The sequence below is a fragment of the Gossypium arboreum genome, chromosome 10 (genome assembly GCF_025698485.1).
Source record: "Gossypium arboreum isolate Shixiya-1 chromosome 10, ASM2569848v2, whole genome shotgun sequence".
Taxonomy (NCBI): domain Eukaryota; kingdom Viridiplantae; phylum Streptophyta; class Magnoliopsida; order Malvales; family Malvaceae; genus Gossypium; species Gossypium arboreum.
Genome location: NC_069079.1, coordinates 6908110 through 6927590, shown reverse-complemented (window position 1 = coordinate 6927590; position 19481 = coordinate 6908110). Strand labels below are relative to the sequence as shown.

The 19481-nt window shown below is 34.6% G+C and overlaps 2 protein-coding genes across 5 annotated transcripts; one reads left to right on the top strand and one right to left on the bottom strand.

Moving 5' to 3' along the window:
- Positions 1-326: 326 nt before the first annotated feature.
- Positions 327-6536, top strand: LOC108489288 (inactive protein kinase SELMODRAFT_444075). 3 transcript variants are annotated; one of them, XM_017793721.2, is made up of 10 exons: positions 327-537; positions 1272-2299; positions 2877-3022; positions 3114-3208; positions 3335-4377; positions 4564-4724; positions 5011-5087; positions 5189-5336; positions 5444-5593; positions 5972-6536. In XM_017793721.2, exons 2-10 carry the CDS (start codon positions 2119-2121, stop codon positions 6179-6181), a joined length of 2211 nt encoding a protein of 736 aa, XP_017649210.1. In that variant the 5' UTR covers positions 327-537; positions 1272-2118; the 3' UTR covers positions 6182-6536. The 3 variants fall into 3 exon arrangements, with proteins under 3 accessions (XP_017649210.1, XP_017649211.1, XP_052876556.1); XM_017793722.2 differs by having other exon boundaries at positions 327-589; XM_053020596.1 differs by lacking the exon at positions 327-537 and adding an exon at positions 574-774.
- Positions 6537-7953: 1417 nt separating this feature from the next.
- On the bottom strand, positions 7954-11738 carry LOC108487347 (U2 small nuclear ribonucleoprotein B''). Of its 2 annotated transcripts, none has more exons than XM_017791662.2 (10): positions 11360-11738; positions 10549-10611; positions 10386-10467; positions 10222-10296; positions 9986-10064; positions 9796-9838; positions 9483-9592; positions 9219-9288; positions 8363-8445; positions 7954-8269 (listed from the first exon to the last, which is right to left on the bottom strand). In XM_017791662.2, exons 1-10 carry the CDS (start codon positions 11543-11545, stop codon positions 8239-8241), a joined length of 822 nt encoding a protein of 273 aa, XP_017647151.1. In that variant the 5' UTR covers positions 11546-11738; the 3' UTR covers positions 7954-8238. The 2 variants fall into 2 exon arrangements, with proteins under 2 accessions (XP_017647151.1, XP_017647152.1); XM_017791663.2 differs by having other exon boundaries at positions 10386-10458.
- Between the last annotated feature and the right edge of the window lie 7743 nt (positions 11739-19481).

Below are 19481 nucleotides of genomic sequence, written 5' to 3'. Positions count from 1 at the left end.
ACCATGAACAAAATTGTAAATTTAGTTCATGTTCTTAAATTTAATTATTTTAATCTTTATTTTTATTTAAATTTTAATGTTTCAATATTGATGCAAATAACGTTTATTAAATCTATTAATTAATTTTTAAAAATATTATGTGAAAATAACGTGCTAACATAACATTATACATGTAAAAATATATAGGTTCATAAGATTTTAAAAGTTGCAGAATAAACAAGTATTATTTCAAAAACATTAAAAATAATGAAATTAAAATATAAGGATTAAATCCAAAACATACACATGTTACAGGGATTAATAATTGAATTGAACCTATCTATACAAGTAGAGAGACACAACACCGCTTTCAGTGGCCAAAGATTGTTCTTTAAAAATAATTATAATATAACTCTAAAATATATCCATTTTCTTACCCTTCTTTTCTTGTTTTGAAATGAAAAATTTTAGAGCATAAAAATTAGTTCTTTCAGATTGCTTCTTTTTCATTTATTGTTGCTGAGATGATGTTAAAGAAGAAGGAAGAATTTGTGTGAGGTAAAATAAATACTCAAATTTTAAACGCAAACAAACGAGTAACTGTGTCTGGGTACGAAAATCTTTTGTTTCCCACTTTTTTTTTCCTTTATATATTTTCTTCAACAAAGTTAGTGCTTTTTTTTTTCTTTTTGCTTTTTTTTCAAATGAAAGAGGCTTCCCTTTTGTCAACGGGCGTCTGGGTTTTTTTGTTTAAAAACAAATTATATGGGGTTTGAATTGGTAGAAAGCTAGCTGGTAATGTTTGGTTCCGTATATCTTCGTCTTTTATATTTTAAAAAATATTTTTTTATGTCAGTTGTTTATTTTGTCTGCTTTGTTGTTTAGTTAATGAGAAGATTGATGAACTTCGATTATTAAAATCAAGGGAACGTTTGGGCTTACGGGATCTTTATTATTTTTTTCTGGTTCAAAGAGTTGCAGGGGATCTGATTTAAAATTTTTTTTGTGGTTTGTCGTTATGGGTTTTGTTTATTGACACGAAATGAAAGGGAAAAAGAAAAAACTATGTAGTTAGTTGGTAATTCTGGTTGTTCTTGTTGTTTTCTTGCATTTTTCAAGCCAAACAAGCTTATGACATCAGTGTTTTTCTTCTTCATTTCAATGTATGTTTATGTTTTGAAGTACTGATCTCTATATATTTTCTACAATTTTGCTGGATTTGAACTTTGTGGCTTGAATTTGAGGCTTAAAAAGGGTGGTGCTTCTTCTTCTTTTTTTTTTTTTTTTTACAGTTTCTGTGAGGCTCTTTGCTAGTTGTTGAGGATTCGACAATCAAATCCACCTACAAGAAATCTGCTGCCTGGCTACAGAGACGATTTTCTTGTCATTCATCGTGATTTGATAATCTTTGTATGGACACTTACACAAAAGAATCGAAGAGCTGAATTTTTGTTCTGTTTCCATAAAGAATTGAACAAGAAAAAAAAAAAAAACAGGGTGGGAAAACTGATCTTTGGATCTAAAATTTCACAGCTCATTTTGTTTTCTTGTTTTTATGGCTTTCACTGTTTTGACGCCGAGGATTGGACCCTTTCCTAGATAAAAAAAGGGCAAAGCTAGTTGTGTTGATTAGATGTATCAAGGTTCACTTTTAGGGGTAGCTGTCCTTTTTGCAGTCAAACAATGGCTGTCTTCTCAATCCAGTGCCTAATTTAAGCTGAAGGACTTAGTTTCTTGTTTTAAGTCACTAGAGGCTAGCTAGATCTTCAAATTTGCAGTCACCTGTGGAATTTTCTTACAAATTTCACAACAAGGTGAAACTATGTTGGGTTTACTTTTTCATTGGCTGGTGAGGAATTCTGAGGGGATAATGTGAATAAGTGAAAAGGGTCTTGTACTAGATGCTGGTATCTCTCTGTCTCTCTGCAGATTATCTGGAATTGCATAGTTAGCAATGTCGGTACATGTCCTAGAAGCCAGTATGGTGGGGGCAGATAAATAATGCAAAAAATTTGTTTTGTTTGTCTTTTTTAAGATGTGTTATCTTGGCTTCTACAATGATCATTGGTTTTTAAGATAGGCTTTTTTAGAGTTGAATCTGTTAAGTGAGGCAAGTTTTGTAGAAATTCTTGGTGCCAAATGAGTCGAGAACAGAAGGGCAAACAGGAAAAAGGTGGCTCGAATGTAGCTGAGAAAGTTGTGGTTGCTGTTAAGGCATCCAAAGAAATTCCCAAGACTGCTCTTGTCTGGGCTTTGACTCATGTTGTTCAACCTGGAGATTGCATTACATTGCTTGTTGTTGTTCCTTCACCTAGCTCAGGTACTATTCTCTTGTTTTTCATTGGTTTTGATTCTACCTGTGACATTTTGTGCATTGGATTACTGTTCATGTTAATATCAATTAGTGTTATTTACTTCTTCATCTTTTTAAACATTGATTACTGCATTGTGTTATACAATTACTGTTTCTGGTCTGGAGAAGTCAGGTTATACTGACAAGTTGCATAACCCATCTTCTGCTTAATGTTATTATAGCAGGTTACTTGAATAAATTCAAGTCAGCAGTGAAGAAATTTTGTGCTTAAAGCTATTGTTTATCTGTTTTATATTTTCATTTAGGTGCCCATCCTGGAACTTGTTTTGAAATAATGGATGATGACACTTATAGTATCTGTGCTCTGAAACTCTTTGCTGATTGCTGTATAAAATACCATCATCTGGACTTTGTTTTCCAGTTTCTAACTTAGCAGATACTTTTCAAATTGTTTTTGTTTTCAGTGTGTTAAGTTATTTTGTGGCATAAACAAGTTTAATCAAGTCTTAAAAGGGTCATAATTAGAAATGATTAAGGTGACTAATGGATCCCTACTTGCTGGTTAAATGGTATACTGTTTCAGGTAGAAGATGGGGTTTCCCAAGATTTGCCGGGGACTGCGCCAGTCGGAAGTCTCAATTAGGATCAAGTTCAGAGCAAAAATCTGATATCACTGATTCCTGCTCCCAAATGATCCTCCAACTTCATGATGTTTATGATCCAAACAAGGTAAATACCATGCTCTGGGTGCTTGAGTAGATTACTGTTTCATCTAAATGTCTTCACCTGCTAATGCTTTGTTTCCCATCTAATTGCACAGATTAATGTCAAGATAAAAATTGTTTCTGGATCGCCATGTGGAGCAGTAGCTGCTGAGGCCAAGCGAGCCCTAGCTAGTTGGGTTGTATTGGACAAGTAACATCCTATTTCCTTTATTTCATTTTGCTTTTCTTTTTCCCATTTTTCTTTTGTGTTCGATCTAAGAGGGTATGTGCTCACATTTCGAAATCCTGATCCTTTTCTGTTTCTTGGATTTTTTAGGCAGCTTAAACATGAGGAAAAACGGTGCATAGAGGAGTTGCAATGCAACATTGTGGTTATGAAGAATTCACAAGCTAAAGTTCTCCGCTTAAATTTGGTTGGGTCACCTGAGAAGGAAGCTGAAGCTTCTTCTCAATTAAATTCTGGGAGAGATGAAGCTTCTGAAAAGTATCCCCAAAACAAAGATACATCATCTGGTTCTATTAGAGGGCCAGTTGTCACTCCAACTAGTAGTCCAGAGCTCGGGACACCATTTACTGCTACTGAAGCAGGAACTTCTTCAGTGTCAAGCTCTGATCTGGGCACTTCTCCTTTTTTCAACTCAGCAGGGAATGGAGACCTGAAGAAGGATGAATCATTGGTTATTAAAGAAATTCAGGATCTTGATGAATCTGGTTCAGATCCCGAGAGTGAAAATTTATCCTTATCTTCAACAAGTTTAAGGTTCCAACCATGGATAACAGAGTATCTTACTTCTCAGCATCAATCCTCACGACACCTGGAAGAAACTTCAGTTAGAGCTCATGACGGGGTTCAAGCTTCAACAACAAAAGCCTTGCTGGAGAAATTTTCGAAACTTGATAGAGAAGCAGGCATTGGAATATCAAGCTTTAGGAGTGATTCTGAATTTAGTGGAAATGTGAGGGAAGCAGTTTCATTATCGAGAAATGCCCCTCCTGGCCCTCCTCCATTGTGTTCAATATGTCAGCATAAGGCCCCTGTATTTGGGAAACCGCCGAGGTGGTTTACCTATGCTGAATTGGAGCTTGCAACTGGTGGATTTTCACAAGCTAATTTCTTGGCTGAGGGTGGGTTCGGATCCGTTCATAGAGGACTTCTCCCAGATGGTCAGGCAATTGCAGTGAAGCAACACAAATTGGCTAGTTCTCAAGGAGATCTTGAGTTTTGCTCAGAGGTGGAAGTCCTGAGCTGTGCTCAGCACAGGAATGTTGTTATGCTGATTGGGTTCTGTATTGAGGATAGAAGGCGACTGCTGGTTTATGAGTACATATGCAATGGATCCCTAGATTCTCATCTATATGGTATTTCTTTCGTTTAAGTATAAAATCTTTATGCTGATATAATGCAAATATGATAACTTGATACGGTCATCATGTATGGCCACTTACAAGAGATTTGCTGTGATGGCTATTAGAATTGAAAGAGCTTGCTATCTTTGTTTATTGGAAATGTGTTTTTGACAGTACCATCAATTTGATGTCTTCTAGGGCGTCATCGGGAACCTTTAGAATGGTCTGCACGGCAAAAGATTGCAGTAGGAGCTGCTAGAGGTCTGAGATACCTTCATGAAGAATGCAGAGTTGGCTGCATTGTGCACCGCGACATGCGGCCGAACAACATTCTCATCACCCATGATTTTGAACCTTTGGTATGTGAACTTCTAACTCTCCTGCAAGGTTTTGAGTTTGGTATTTACAAGCGAAAAGATATTTATTTCTCATTTCTTGCATTGACGCTAAGGAGAATCCTTTACTTCTTTTCTAGTAAAATAATTATTTCATGGAATTTATTTTCGCAATATAAGTATTACTTCCTATCTTATTACCTTCAAAATTTTTAAGTAGTCAATAGAAGGCATTCGAGTATCTGAATTTTTTGTAGTTTCCTTGAATAGTTGTATCATTAGGTGTTCATTCAGGTTTTGTTTTTGATAGGTTGGTGATTTTGGCCTTGCAAGATGGCAGCCTGATGGTGATACCGGTGTGGAAACAAGAGTGATTGGAACATTCGGGTAATCTTCAATGACAACCTTCTTTTTCCTCCTTGTTTTTCACAATTTACCTTCCCTATATGTTATTGCAGAAGTCAATAATGGTTTATGCTGCGGTGTAGGTATTTGGCACCAGAGTATGCTCAAAGTGGACAAATCACAGAAAAGGCAGATGTATATTCCTTCGGAGTGGTGTTAATTGAATTGGTTACTGGACGGAAAGCTGTGGACCTTAATAGGCCAAAGGGCCAACAATGTCTAACCGAATGGGTATTTTCCAAACTCTGCTTTTATATGCTAGTCTTTATTCCTATATACATGGTGAAAATTTTTTTTTGCCAGTTTACATATTGTGCTGATTTAATGATCTGAAATAGGCACGTCCACTTTTGGAAGAATACGCCATAGATGAACTGGTGGACCCCAGATTGGAAGATCGCTATTCCGAACATGAGGTATATTGCATGCTTCATGCTGCATCATTATGCGTAAGGCGGGATCCTCATTCTAGGCCGCGCATGTCACAGGTAATGAGAAACTTTGACACTACATATTTCACCTGCAATATGCTGTTTTCTTAGTGTTTTGTATAAGATCCTAATTGCCTTAAAATCAATGTGAACTCAATGCAACATGGTTTTACTTTCGAAGTTGTAATGAAAATGTTTATTTGGAAAAAAAATTGTCTCTGATTTCTTTATATCTTTAGTGGTATATTTTCCGATTAAAATTTCGGAATGGAAGGCAAATGGTTAGATATCAGATTATGTGCCTAGAGAATGTAATTGATTGGAAGCAATGCCTTTGGGTTTAGGAAATATCTCCTTTGTCAAGTCATTAACTTTGAAGTCACTAAGTAAGATGTAGAAAATTCAGCTGATTGGTTGAATGTGCTTTTGGAACAGGTGCTCCGGATACTGGAAGGTGATGTGCTCATGAATACCAATTACACGTCGCCAGGGTATGATGTTGGTAACCGTAGTGGCCGGCTTTGGGCAGAGCAACAAAGGAGCTACAGTGGACCACTCACGAGTGATTCATTAGATGAGTTCAGTGGAAAGCTCTCCCTCGACGGAGCAAGGCCAAGAAACAAGGAGGACTTCATGCGAAGATAATTTGTAAAAGGCTCATTTACCAGGTTTACTTACGCCCATGGTGCACTATATTCTGTTTTGTATTGTTTTCCTTCATTGCCAGGTTAGATTCTGCTTCTGTATAGTAAGTAGGAGCATTGGAAGCAAGGTTTCAATTAGGGTTTTTGTAATTCTTTTTGGAATGGCCAGTTTCAAAAGCTATGGTGAATGTGCCTCTGCTAATTAAATCAACCAATCAATCAGCTTTGAGAGATTTGGTTCTTTCCCTCTGTTTTAGTACTAATGGAGCAATTTATTTATTTGATAATTGGGTCAAATAAGTAAATTAATACAGTATTGGTGAAAAAAAAATTGAACATATGGTTTAAACTTAAAACCTCTTTCACATGTATGAGATTTTTGTTTGATAGTGCAAAGGCAGGGGGGAGGGACCAATTTGCTTTTGTGTTTTGACACTTCATGGTAAAATGACAGTGGTTTTACTTTTTCCCATAACTTGATATATTTTTGTTAAAAGACTGAAGCTGGCAAAGCCGACAAAAAATATGGACTGTACTTTTGTCTTTTGCATTAAGAAACCAACAGAAGTCGGGGCTAAAAAAGGGGAAAAAATCATGGGATTTTAAAGTTATCCAAGCAGATGGTGAAATATCCTTTTCATATTACCAGTAAAAAAGATTTTTGTTTTGCTTCAATTTCAATTTCAAACTTCTGAAAGAAAGTGTCTTTCTTTTTTGTCTTCTTCAACGAAACATAAAAATCAACCCTGGCATTGCATGTTTTTCTCATTATGACAAGTCTGAAAGTTGCAGAGGACATATTATCGGGAAAGTAAAAGCTATTAAATTTTTAGCTTTTGTTTTGTTTGTTTTTATGGGTGATTCGACATAAGTGAAGGTAATGGAGATGGTTGGGTTTGATGTTACCTCTGTAACATAACTTCGATGATGATCAAATGTACATTTGTTTTTTTGTTTTCTACCGGCCTGGTTTTAAACATCTATGTTTTGTTTTTGTGAAAAACTTGGCCTTGTCATAAATTTCAGTGTAGGGTTAACTACCCCCTATTACCCGATGAATGGATCAAAGGATGAGAAATGAACAGCTTTCATAGCCACTTACCAACAATCGCCTGTTTGTTTTCATCTCAATGCCATATCCGTATGTTCCCAACGCTATGGATGGCACGGTGAATTGTGGAGTTTAGGGTTCACATGTAATATATGTTGAAACTTCATTTTTATTAAATTATCCCAGTTTGCATTATATATGAAGATAAAACTAATCTTCCAAATATATAAATGATCCCTAATCCTGCTGTATTTTGTTCTCTTACTGAAGAAGGGTGAACTAGTCCTTATACCTCAAATGAAACGGGTAAAATAGTCATTTCATTAAAATTTCCTTCCATTTTTGTCACTAAGGTGTGATATGCCATTTTCATTTTCTTTTTGGTGTAAATGAGGTGGAAATAACTGATGATTAGGATAAAAACAAATATTTTATATATTTTTATTCTATCCACTGCCTATTTACCCTTCCCCAATTGGGTAAATGGATAATGAGTAAGTGGGAAACGAATTTAATAAAAAAATTTATAAATAATTTTATATGCTAATCATAATTTATCATAATTACACCAAAAATGTATATACGAAAATGCCACATCAACACTTAAGGGGTAAAGATTGATGAAAATTTTAATGGATCATTTAGTCCATTTTTTCAGTAGAGGACCAAAATGCAAACACAAACTAAAGTCCAGAATAACAGAGAAAGAAACTGATCACTCATGAAAAAAAAAGTGAACAGGTTTTACCTGTCCACGAATGCACTGAATTCTGCATTTTTTTGGCAGAGTTCATGACACAATTTAGGATTAAGATGAAACGTGAAAACGACCTGAGACATCAGAATTAAATGAGGGTAATAGTAAGTTAGCATTACATTACTATTATTTTCTGTGGCCTTTACATTGTCGGAAAATTACTCGTCCTCCAAATAGGGACACGAGACTGCTTCTAAAATACAACTGGTGGGACCATTTTTTGCAGATAGCCAGCTCCATTACCTTTTTCCTAGGGCTTCCTCATCTTGGACCTTGCATACCTGCAAAATCAGTAAGATGTGTAAATCTGATGTAATGAAATGAATTTGCGGGGACTAACTGTATTTAAAACTAGTAAGGGCAGTTAAATGTACTCTATGTGCATGCCGCCTCGGTCTGATGAAGGCAAAAGGCTGCTCTGAAGATCCGTCATCACTTTCGTTGCTTGTTCTACTTGCTGTCCGGGAGAAAGTGAGCTTAATGAGACCATGTACTAAAAACACATTACATCTAATAAAATGTTCAAATGGTGACGATAGAACTTAGATATTGCATTCAATGAAAACAGCCAATTTGCAATAAGTGATTAAACCACTAAATTCGCATGGAAAGAATTCAGGATGCTTAGAATGCAGTTAGCAAAGCCAGTTGAATGACAATGAATGACCCATCTTGAAATTCAAGAGGAAAATATTCGCTACAAATGGTTTAAATGGTGAGAGATACTAGCTGTTTGTTGGTTGCTTGCTAAAATACATTTCAGTAATCAAATTATACAAGCATGCCTACTTATCACCTATTTCGATTTCTTCTTTTCTACTTAAAATCTCAAACACTCCTGGTGTATAACTTTGCAAAAAAAAAAGAAGGTGTATCCTGCATTTGATGTTTTATAATCCTTCCAAACTTCTATTTTGGTCCAAATTTTAAGTTCTAGAAAAACATCTTTGATTGATTTAATTAAGGTATATCATCTGGAACTTCAAATTGTGTAACTACAAGAGATGAGGATTACATATTCCCCAATCAGCACAGGTTAAGAAAGAATCTTATAGGAGAAAATACACACAATAAGAAAAAACAATGATTTAAATTCTCCTAAAGTTAAATATGATTCATCAGAGTCAACGACATATGGTATTATAATGAAAGGGTTAGCTAAGAATCAGGATTATTGGTTATTTAAAAATTTTAAAAGACTCTGTAAATTGCAGCATTAAGTTTGGATACCTCAAAATCAGCAAATGCAACTGGCATTCCTCCTTTAGCCCGAATCTTGAGCATATTGAATCCAGGATACCTGGGGCCAAAAAGAAAAAGAAAATTTGAAGTCAATTACTCTTATCTCCGCATGGTAAAGAAACATCAGACACAATGGTAAGGTTATATTTAGAAGGAAAAAAAATATTATAAAATCCGGAATTTGGTTCTAACAGAGAAAACATCTTCAACAAAATATATTAGTAGTATCCAATGATTAAAACTGCAGCTTACTTGGATAGAACTTGCTTCAGTTCATATTCAGTGCAATTTGGACCTAGATTTGCTATGAATAAAGTAGAGCAAGCTTGAGCACCTTCATCAATAGTCCTTTCCAACTGTTCCTGCAATAGCAATCAAATTAAGTTAGAATTTTTTCTTATAAACCATATGATCTCTTGGTGAACTTCATCCTATGTGATAAAATTCTTAATCCAGACTCTCACTCATTCTTTCTTGGACAAGCCTTGTATGTCTTTTAGAAAAGAGCCTCAAATGCTTATATGATAATGAAACCAGATTTAAGTGGTTTTTATGTTTTACTTACATTTGCAGCTGGTACAGAGTTTTCTGGATCCTGTACTGTATCACTGCACATGACCACACGATAAGCTAAACTTAGAAATGCAATAAAAAATTCACATGATTAATTAAAAAGGAGCTTCTTCATTATCACTAGTGATATGAAGCTTTTCACACTGCTCATGCTAGACATGGTTCTCCTTAAAGCTTTCAACCTCTTTACGGTTTTCAGTTCATCCTTGTTTGAAGCATCAGCATCCTCAGCTCCAGATGGTTCTTCAGTGTCACTGTCTCCTGAAGGTGGAAAATCGTGCTAACATGAGTAGGTGATGATCATCACACTGAGGGTACAGAGGCCCCCACATGTGGAGTTAAATATATGCACTTCTTTTCCCCCTTTTCAAACCAAAATGAAAAAGGGCAAAGGTCGAGAGGAATTGTATGAGCTTACCATCATCACTTGATGTTTCCTGGGTATTAGCTGAGGCCTTGATTCTATTATCAATAACAACATATGGACCACTACCTGAGCAAGGAAGTCAAGCATCCTTAACAGTTTTGGAGATGAATAACATTAAAGTTTCAACCACTTGAACAACTTAAGACATTATCTACCTGGTTTACGTTTTCTCCTTGAGTTTGATCTGGCTAGTTCAATATGCAATACAGATCCCGCTTGAGGATCAAACTTTACCCCCTTAACATGGACAACCAAAATAAACATACTAAAAGGTCATATAAACCTCCAGAAGCTTAAATAATTCTTGTAAATACTCACATTTAATGCATGCATTGCTGCGATTGCAGATTGATGATTGAGAAAGGTAGCAAATGCAACAACCTGTAACACAAGATGCAGCTATCTATTATACTACTTTTCTGAATATTATTCGTCTTAAAAAATGCCAACAACAAACTTCTTAACAATGCACAAGTGCCAATGTATATATAAGAGAGGAACCTGGATTTAGTCCAGTTGGTTCATGCAGCCATCCTTAAGAGGTGGCATCCAATGGGGCTAGGTTTGAACCTCAGCTCCCGACATAGGCAACCTTTCCCCTATATCCCCAATTCCCCATGTTGGGGCCTCCTTAGAACAAGAAAACAAACGAGCATATAAAGGGGCAAGCAGGCAGCAACACAAAATTTCCCCCTTCTTTTTTATTTTTGTTTTCAAGCAGTGTTCATGCACATATCAAAATTGGCCGATAGTATCATTCAATAGCAATAATTTTCTTTCCTCAAAAATAGCTAAAAATAAAGAGCAAATAGTTTAAATGAAACATAAATTCAAACATAACAGTTCCATAAGGAGAGTAAAATTTCAGGAAAATAAGAAAGTAGAAAATTAGCTAGAAATGGTAGGCTTAATCTTCATATTGCTTATCAAATTTCTACAAAAATAACTCTAAAATTTCAACTGTTTCAAAATTCAAACCATCTTCATAATTGCTTGAAATGATAAATAAAAAGAGTAAAATATGCTCCGGGCCTTTATTGCAATGTGTTGTTACGAAGGAATAAATTTCTCGGAAACCAAACAGAAAGTAAAAGGATTCGCGAAAAAAGAAAGATAAATGTTTTATGACCTGGTTGCCACGGCCAGTATACTTGAGCTGGCAATAGTCGAAACCTGCGCGTCGTCGAAACAGGTTGTGAATCTCACGCGCCTTGACGTCGTCGGGGAGTCCAGAAACGAAGAGCGTGTTGATCAAGTTACGGTCTTGGTCAGGTTGAAGGTAATAGGGGTCGTATTCGTACGGTGGCCGCGCCATCAGATTCTTATTGTGGAGACCTCTTACGATAGATTGTGAACGTCAGTGATTAACTAATAGCGCGGTGGCGGACGGTGAAGACGGTTAGGTTAGAAGTGTTTCAGGGGTTCAGAGTTTAAACATTAGAGAGGAGAGTGGCGAACGGAAAGCTTAATTTCTATTTTCTTCACATTTTCTTAAATTTTGATTTGAATTTCCTAAAATATAAAGGTTTGTTTTATAAAGTTTAACATGGATTTTGGATTTTAGTTTAATGTATAATATAAATTAATTTTAATTTTTTATAATTTATACATAAAAATTTTATTTGATTTAATTTCCATGAATTATGAATTAAAGTTTTTTTGTGTAATTTTGAGATTATGTTTTTTAAGCTAATTATTTTTATTTATTTTTAAGGTAAATTAAACTTAATATTACATTAAAATAAAGTTTGTCTTATTTTGGTCACTTTAAATTTTAGTCACTAACATAAAAATTTCATTAATCCATTAATGATTATTGATGTGACACATTATCCAATTGAATGACGAAACGTAGTATTATTTTTAACTTTTAACCAAAGCTTAAAGACCTCTTTGTCATTATTCCAAAACCTTTTTATTTTTCTCTTCTCTCTATCGTCTTCAAGCCTCTCCTTCACATTATCCACCGTTAGGGAAACCAATTGATGGCAGCGATGACAATGCTGGTGAGGATCCTCCACAAAATGCTAATACCTGCCTGTGAGTAAGCGTCGTCGTTGCGTGACAACAAGAAGACATCGACACTATCTTTGATGGCGCATTCCATACCGATATGGAACACATTTGAGGAGAGATTTTTAGTATATTGAAGAAATAGGTAACTTATGAAGTTATTTACCTTATCAAAACCATCAATATCAGAGGCTTCTAGTGTTATTCTGTTTGCGTTTTGCGGAGAATCCTCGTTGACGCCATCATTGCTATCACCAACTAGTTTCCCTTATGGTGGATAACATGAAGGGGAGGTTTGATGACAACAGCAGGAAGATAAAAAAATTAAAATAATTACATAGATGTCCCTAGGCTTTAGTTAAAAGTCAAGAAAAAGTGTTACATGTTATTTAATTGACTAATGTGTCACATCAACAATATGTTAATGGATTAACGATTTTTTTAACGGCAATGACTAGTTCGAACAATTATCTTAATTAGAGTGATTAAATTAAGAAAAAATTAAAGTGACCAAAATAGGACAAACCCTATTTTAGAGTGACTTTAGGTGTAGTTTACCTTATTTTTTAATAGGGATATTTTAGGATTATTTATCAAAATTATGTTTTTTCCTAAGATTGTACTTATTTTTTTAGAATTTTTTTTTCATTTTTCATAATTGATACATGACATTACTATGGCCGTGAGATCTATTAATCTCGAGATCTTTTTTCTTTATCACATATAGCTAAAGGAATCTCGTACAAATTGATCTTGACCTTACACTCATAAGTATTGATGTTAGGTTTGAAAACCTTAACCTCCATTTCCTCAACCCTACCCTTTTAGTTAATATCATTGTACATTTCTACTTAACTCTAATTTCAACCAAAACTGACTCAATCCTTGTTGGAACTACCCTTTAGTTAATATCATGGTACATTTGTACTTGACTCTAATTTCAACTAAATTGGACACAATCCTTGTTGGAATTAGGGAATGTATAAATCGTAGATGATGAGGTTAATATTCAAACATGGTATTTATGGCTAATCTAGAATTTTGTACCCAATAATGTTTAGTACTTATAGAAAACCATGCTTGTACATGAATCTAACCATCTATGATTTGTACTTCTCTAATTCTTACAAGGCAAGGTCAAGTTAGTGTTGGTCGAAGTTAGAGTTAGGTAGAAATGTCATTTGATGTAATTTAAATGTTCTGTTAATTGAAAGGATAATGTATTGGACAGTGTACTAATGTAATGTGATGTTTTAATCTATGTTAGTATACTTATTAAGATGATGTTACGATTTGTTGTTTTTAAAGTCTAATGCAGCTTTTAAAACATTATTTATTAAAATGAGCTTTTTAAAGATCAAACTTATCTTTCAGATATCCTTGATAGAATCTGGATCCCATAACTGATAATGATGACATGGCATTATTTTGACCTTAAGACAATGTCAAGATCAAACTTCTTAACAAAATATTCTTAGCAAAACCTCTTACAAATCAATTTTGACCTTATATTGAGCATATCACTGGGGTTGTATGGATCTTGAATGACAATTTGTGTAATAGTCCAAACCATTTAAGATCAACTCTCAATGAGCATTAGATTAATAATGCTTGCCCTTTCATGCAAATTAATCCTATAAAGCTTCCTCGACTCCCTTAGAATGTTTTGGACCAACTTGAACTACATTAAAACCTAATCAAGTCGATTTCACTTGATATGAAAGCATATAAGTTCCATGCAGGCACTCCACATATTAGCATTCTCTTATGCTTCTAGCAATAGAATGATAATGATCACATCATTCAGGAGTGACATCCATACAAACTACAAAAAATTAAGTTCATTTACGATAAAAATTATATTAATTAAATATTACCAACAAATTCCCCATTCATATGCGTATTGGTATATTTGCAACAAATTTAAGTAAGATCCATTGTATAATTGGTATGATCCAAACGGCTACTCCATATGTTCAAATTTTAAATACAAGTATTATCATAAAAAAATATAATGTAATATGTTTTTATAACATAATGGAAAGTATGCTTATCTTTTTCTCTTTTGTAAAAGTATGATTATATTTTTACCTTTCAATAGAATAAATGGTTATTGTCAATAAACTAGATTGCCAGACTTGTCTGACATCAACCTTCTTCTTTTGATCAGCTAGAGCACGTAAGCTCTAATCTGTTGGTTGATCTCAACTCAATTGCATTAACAGAGAGATTGTCGAATACCTCCGAGATCATGTAAATTCCACTCGCATCCCATTGAAATCTCTTTCGTCCTAAGAAACACGCCTAAATGAAATGAATGCTTTCTGCGTCGAGAATGAACTCTGCCGTCACTGCCTGGATGACTCGTCAATAGCATTATAACTTCTAATGTTACCATACACTAGTTGCATGAAAAATGGAAGGCATGATCTTGGGCCTCCATGCCTCCATCATTCAACTATGGAAAAAATAAACTCCAATACATACGAAAACCTACCAAATTTAGTATTTGTATTATATACACAAATAAGCCCTTTACAATTGTGAGATGATTCAAGAGTTTGACACACTTGAAATCATATCATGTTAGGTCCGAACAATTTGATTGTTAACATATTAATGATTATGACAAGAATTAATATTAGTTTATTACACCTTAAAAATAATTAATAACAACAAAATTTCATAGCAACAAACTAAATTTCCCTTTTAAGTGAGATATATGTTGGTCTTACTGACTTGCTGCCAAACATAGTGGTAGTTTCAGTATATTTCGGCACTTAGGATGTAACACCCCTAACCTATATTCGTCACCGAAATAAGGTTACGAGGTATTATTGGATAATACACATCATTCACATACATTTATGCATTCATAATCAATATCCATTCAACTCATCCACATTATCCCTTATAAGGTCCTACGAGACCTTAAAACATGCATAAAAATGGTTCGGGACTAAATTGATAACATTTGCAAACTTTGGAAAACTTATAAAATTTTCAATCATTTAAGGGTCACACGCTCGTATGAACAGGCTGTGTGCCTCACACGGCTACCAAACACACTCATGTCACAGGCCATGTGAAAATAGGGCATACATTCTGACTTGCACCACACGGTCGAGGACACGCTTGTGTGCCAGGCCGTGTGAAAATTGGAGGGGTTACTGACTTGGGTCACACGGCCGTCTACACTTTCATGTGCCAGCCCGTATGTCTAGGTCTTGTCAAACCTTTAGGGTATACTGACTTAATTCGAAAGGTACCCTAAGGGACACACGACCGTGTAGCATGGTCGTGTGTCGCATATGGCTGAGACACACGCCCATGTCTCTGCCCGTGTGGACAAAAATAGGCTATTTGCAAAGCCAATTTGCCACCCTTTTCTCAAGCACACCTAACAACCAATTTGGTACCATTTGAATACATTTATAGGCAGCCAAAATATGCCAATTCATACACATTTCATGCCATTTATAAACCATTTTCTTAACTACTCAAATCCATAACCAAAACATACCAAATCAAGATGCCAAAATCATCGAATTTACATAATTTCTAAATGCATTTTCTCATCATCTTATCATCTATTTCATGCTTCAAATCATACCATTTTATCATCTCAAAACCAAGCCACAACATATCATCATTCAAACATTAACTCACCAAATGACAACTAGTTACTTGAGCAACCATATAACCATGCCAAACAAACCAAAACATATGACAACTTATACATCATGAATTACTTACCAAACACCTAATTCAAGCTAACTTAAATGGCCATACACACCAATATTTACATCATTTCACAAGCCAATACAAATGGCTAATATCATATCTCGAAACTTATCATCAAAATACTAGCCTATACATGCCATATACCATATTTACAAAGCTTCAAAAGTACCAACAAGATGATCGATAGTGTGATGATGTTTCCCTACAATCCCCAAGTCTGAGCTAGCTTCGATAATCTATAAAATAGGGAAAGAACACACGAAATAAGCTTTAAAAGCTTAGTAAGCCATACACAAATAAATGCATATCAATTCAAATATGTTAAGCATAGCTAAACACATACAAGTTCACAAACCTTTCTCATTGTACACATATTCAATATCATAATTGAATTCATCAAATACTTCCCTTTTCAATACTCGTATGAATCTCGTACATACCTGAGTCACTTAACTTATTTATACATTCTTTCTCGACTTGACTTTGCCCATAGAACCATTCGGAATCGTTAAGGATACTCGGCAATCACATATAGCTCGTACAATGTCATATCCCAGATATGGTTTTACATGTTATCACATATTGATGCCACTGTCCTAGATAAGGTCTTACACAAAATCGATTAACGATGCTAATGTCCCAGACATGGTCTTACACGTAACCACGATACAATGCCAATGTCTCAGACATGATCTTAAATGTAATCACATCTCGGTAACCTAATTTCATGACATTTGTACCTATACTATTCCTAACGATCGTACGGGACGTTCGGATATCATAACTTCGTCGATTCTTACTTGTATTTACTCGTTCAACTTCATAGTAGTTCAAGGGCAAATAAACATATATAATTCAATTTAAAGACATTTATTTTCATATGAACTTACCTCGTATTCGGGATAAACGGACCAGATCGACTATTCGACAACTTTCGATTTCCACCGATCTAAATCTGATTTCTTTTGTTCTTGATCTATATATATTCAAAATTAATCTATTTAATCACCAACTCATTCAATTCAGTCCTCAAACACATATTTGGGCATTTTTACACTTTAGCCCTCAAAATTCTACATTTTTACAATGTAGTCCTCAATTCATAAAAACACAAATTACACAATTTCTTTCTAATTTCATGCTATTCGAATTCTTCATAGACTCCTGGTAGCCCATTATTTTCATTTATTTCACATTTCAACCCTTAAATTTACACATTTCTCAATTTAATCCCTAATATGCATTTTTACCAAAAATCACTTTACAAAACATGATAATCTATCATTTATCTTTCATTTTTCACCATCATCTATCACAAAGCTCAAGTATTCATCAATGAAATTTTACAAAATCATCAAAAAACTCAAAAATTAGGGCATGGGCTAGCTAGAACACGAAACAACGATCACAAAAACGTAAAAATTATCAAAAACCGATTAAAGAACATACCTTAATAAAAAATTCAAAGGGCTGAACCCTAGATAAGTGTAAAAGATTCTTCTTCTTCTTTAATTTCGGTAAAAAGATGACGATAACTTATAATTTTGATTTTGGTTTTATTTATGTTAAGTTTATTTACCAAATTACATATTTAACCTTTACTAAACCATTTAAAATCATCATAATATATGCCCATTTATGACCATTCCCACAATAAATGGTCTATTCACAACATAAGGACCTTTGGTTTAATAAACCATAGCAAATAGACACTCTTAACCTATAGCTTGCTACTTTTGCATTTTATGCGATTTAGTCCTTTTGTCAAATTAAGCACTCAAATGCTAAAATTATTTTACAAAATTTTCACACATACATATTCACATGCTATAAACATAAAAAATAACATTAAAATAATTTTAAGACCTCAAATTTGTGGTTCCGAAACCACTGTTCTAGTTTAGCTAAAATCGAGCTGTTACATAAGAGGCTTGTTTTCTGGCTATTTTATATTTAATTATTTTATTTACAATTTTTGCAATCTAGGTTTAATTATTTGCAAAATAAGCATTTTTATGCAATAATTGATGTTAGTTGACCTATTAGGCCAATTAGGGCCTAAGGTAGTTCTAATATGTTTAATTGAGTGTGCAGGATGTGTATTTAGTAGCTCGACAGCCTTAGGGATGACAACTGATTGTAGCATAAGTTTCCCAAGACGCAACATGTGAAATCGGACATCCTAGATAGGGAAATTGGTGTTGTGTCACGACACACCTTGGTTGTGTCGCGACACAAGTCTGAACGCAGGGAACAAAACTCGACAAGAATAAAATTCTTCTCGCAATCAATATTTTTTGGGATTAGGGCTAATAGACCTAATTATGGTTTCTAAACATCATATAAATAGAAAGGTTATTACTAATATGTAGGTAAGCCTTTAAGAGCCATAGTTAGTAGATTTAGGTTTTAGTTCGTTTTTTTTTCCGTTTCAAAATACTTTTGCTTCTTTCAACTAGGTTCTTTTTGAACCTAAGTCTTTTCTATTGAAGTATTCAACAATATATTTTTCTTTTGCAAACATCGAAGATCAGTTAATTATCAAGAGATTACGTGACTTTGAGCACATCCGATTCAATCAATTGAGCAATTTCTTACCTTTCTCTTATCTTAATTTACTTGCGTTCTTTTGCATGTTTAAATTAAACCTAAGAGTTATGACATCTTGATCTATGAGAGGCTCAGTCTCTAGGAAGATTAACGAGTGGATGTGGAAGTTGTTAATAGAGGAATGTAGGTTTCCGTAGGAATGAATTAGTTTTAAACTATGTGTGCTTAAACCCTAGGATCGATGACCCTAGGAAGTAATCTGTGTTAAATGAGGTTGAAAGATAAGTTTGCCGAGTAAATCATAGTTTATCCCGATAGGAAAAGTGAAGACAGAGATAACCGAGTATGTAACACCCCTAACCTGTATCATTCGTTGGAACAGGGTTACTAAGCATTACCGAGGTTTACGAATCAATCAGACAGAAATTTCAAACACTTTTTTACATATCAATACTCATAATAAAACCAATCAAAATCATATATATTATCCCTTAAACGAGCCCTCAAAACCCTACATATTAGAAACAAATTGGGACTAAATCAGAAACTCAGAGAATTTTTTAGAAATATTTAAATTTTTAACACTATAGGGGTTACACGGCCGTGTGACTCACAGGTCAGGAGACACGCCCGTGTCTTAAGTCGTGTGGGCATTCAAAATAGGGACACACGACTGTGTCCAGCCCGTGTCTTAAACTATGTAACTCTCTAACTTGGGTCACACTACCAAGTCACACGCCCATGTGCTAGGCCGTGTGAGTATACTGACTTGAATTCGTAAAAGATACAGGGGACACACGGCCATGTCACCTGGCTGTGTGTCACACACGGTTGAGACACACGCTCGTGTCTCTACTTGAATAGACAAAAATAGGTCATTTTCTAAGTCACATTTCTTACCCAAATTGACATCAACCTAGCCTTAATAAATTGCACACCAACAA

What these genes read in the sequence shown, in the direction of transcription:
- LOC108489288 (XM_017793721.2), top strand. Translation starts at nt 2,119, where the DNA reads ATGAGTCGAGAACAGAAGGGCAAACAGGAAAAAGGTGGCTCGAATGTA. An exon ending in TGTTCCTTCACCTAGCTCAG is followed by an intron (nt 2,300 to 2,876) that starts GTACTATTCTCT and finishes ATACTGTTTCAG; the next exon opens with GTAGAAGATGGGGTTTCCCA. An exon ending in AGAGTGATTGGAACATTCGG is followed by an intron (nt 5,088 to 5,188) that starts GTAATCTTCAAT and finishes GCTGCGGTGTAG; the next exon opens with GTATTTGGCACCAGAGTATG.
- LOC108487347 (XM_017791662.2), bottom strand. Translation starts at nt 11,545, where the DNA reads ATGGCGCGGCCACCGTACGAATACGACCCCTATTACCTTCAACCTGAC. An exon ending in GGAAACATCAAGTGATGATG is followed by an intron (nt 10,065 to 10,221) that starts GTAAGCTCATAC and finishes TTCCACCTTCAG; the next exon opens with GAGACAGTGACACTGAAGAA. An exon ending in CGAGGCGGCATGCACATAGA is followed by an intron (nt 8,270 to 8,362) that starts GTACATTTAACT and finishes CTGATTTTGCAG; the next exon opens with GTATGCAAGGTCCAAGATGA.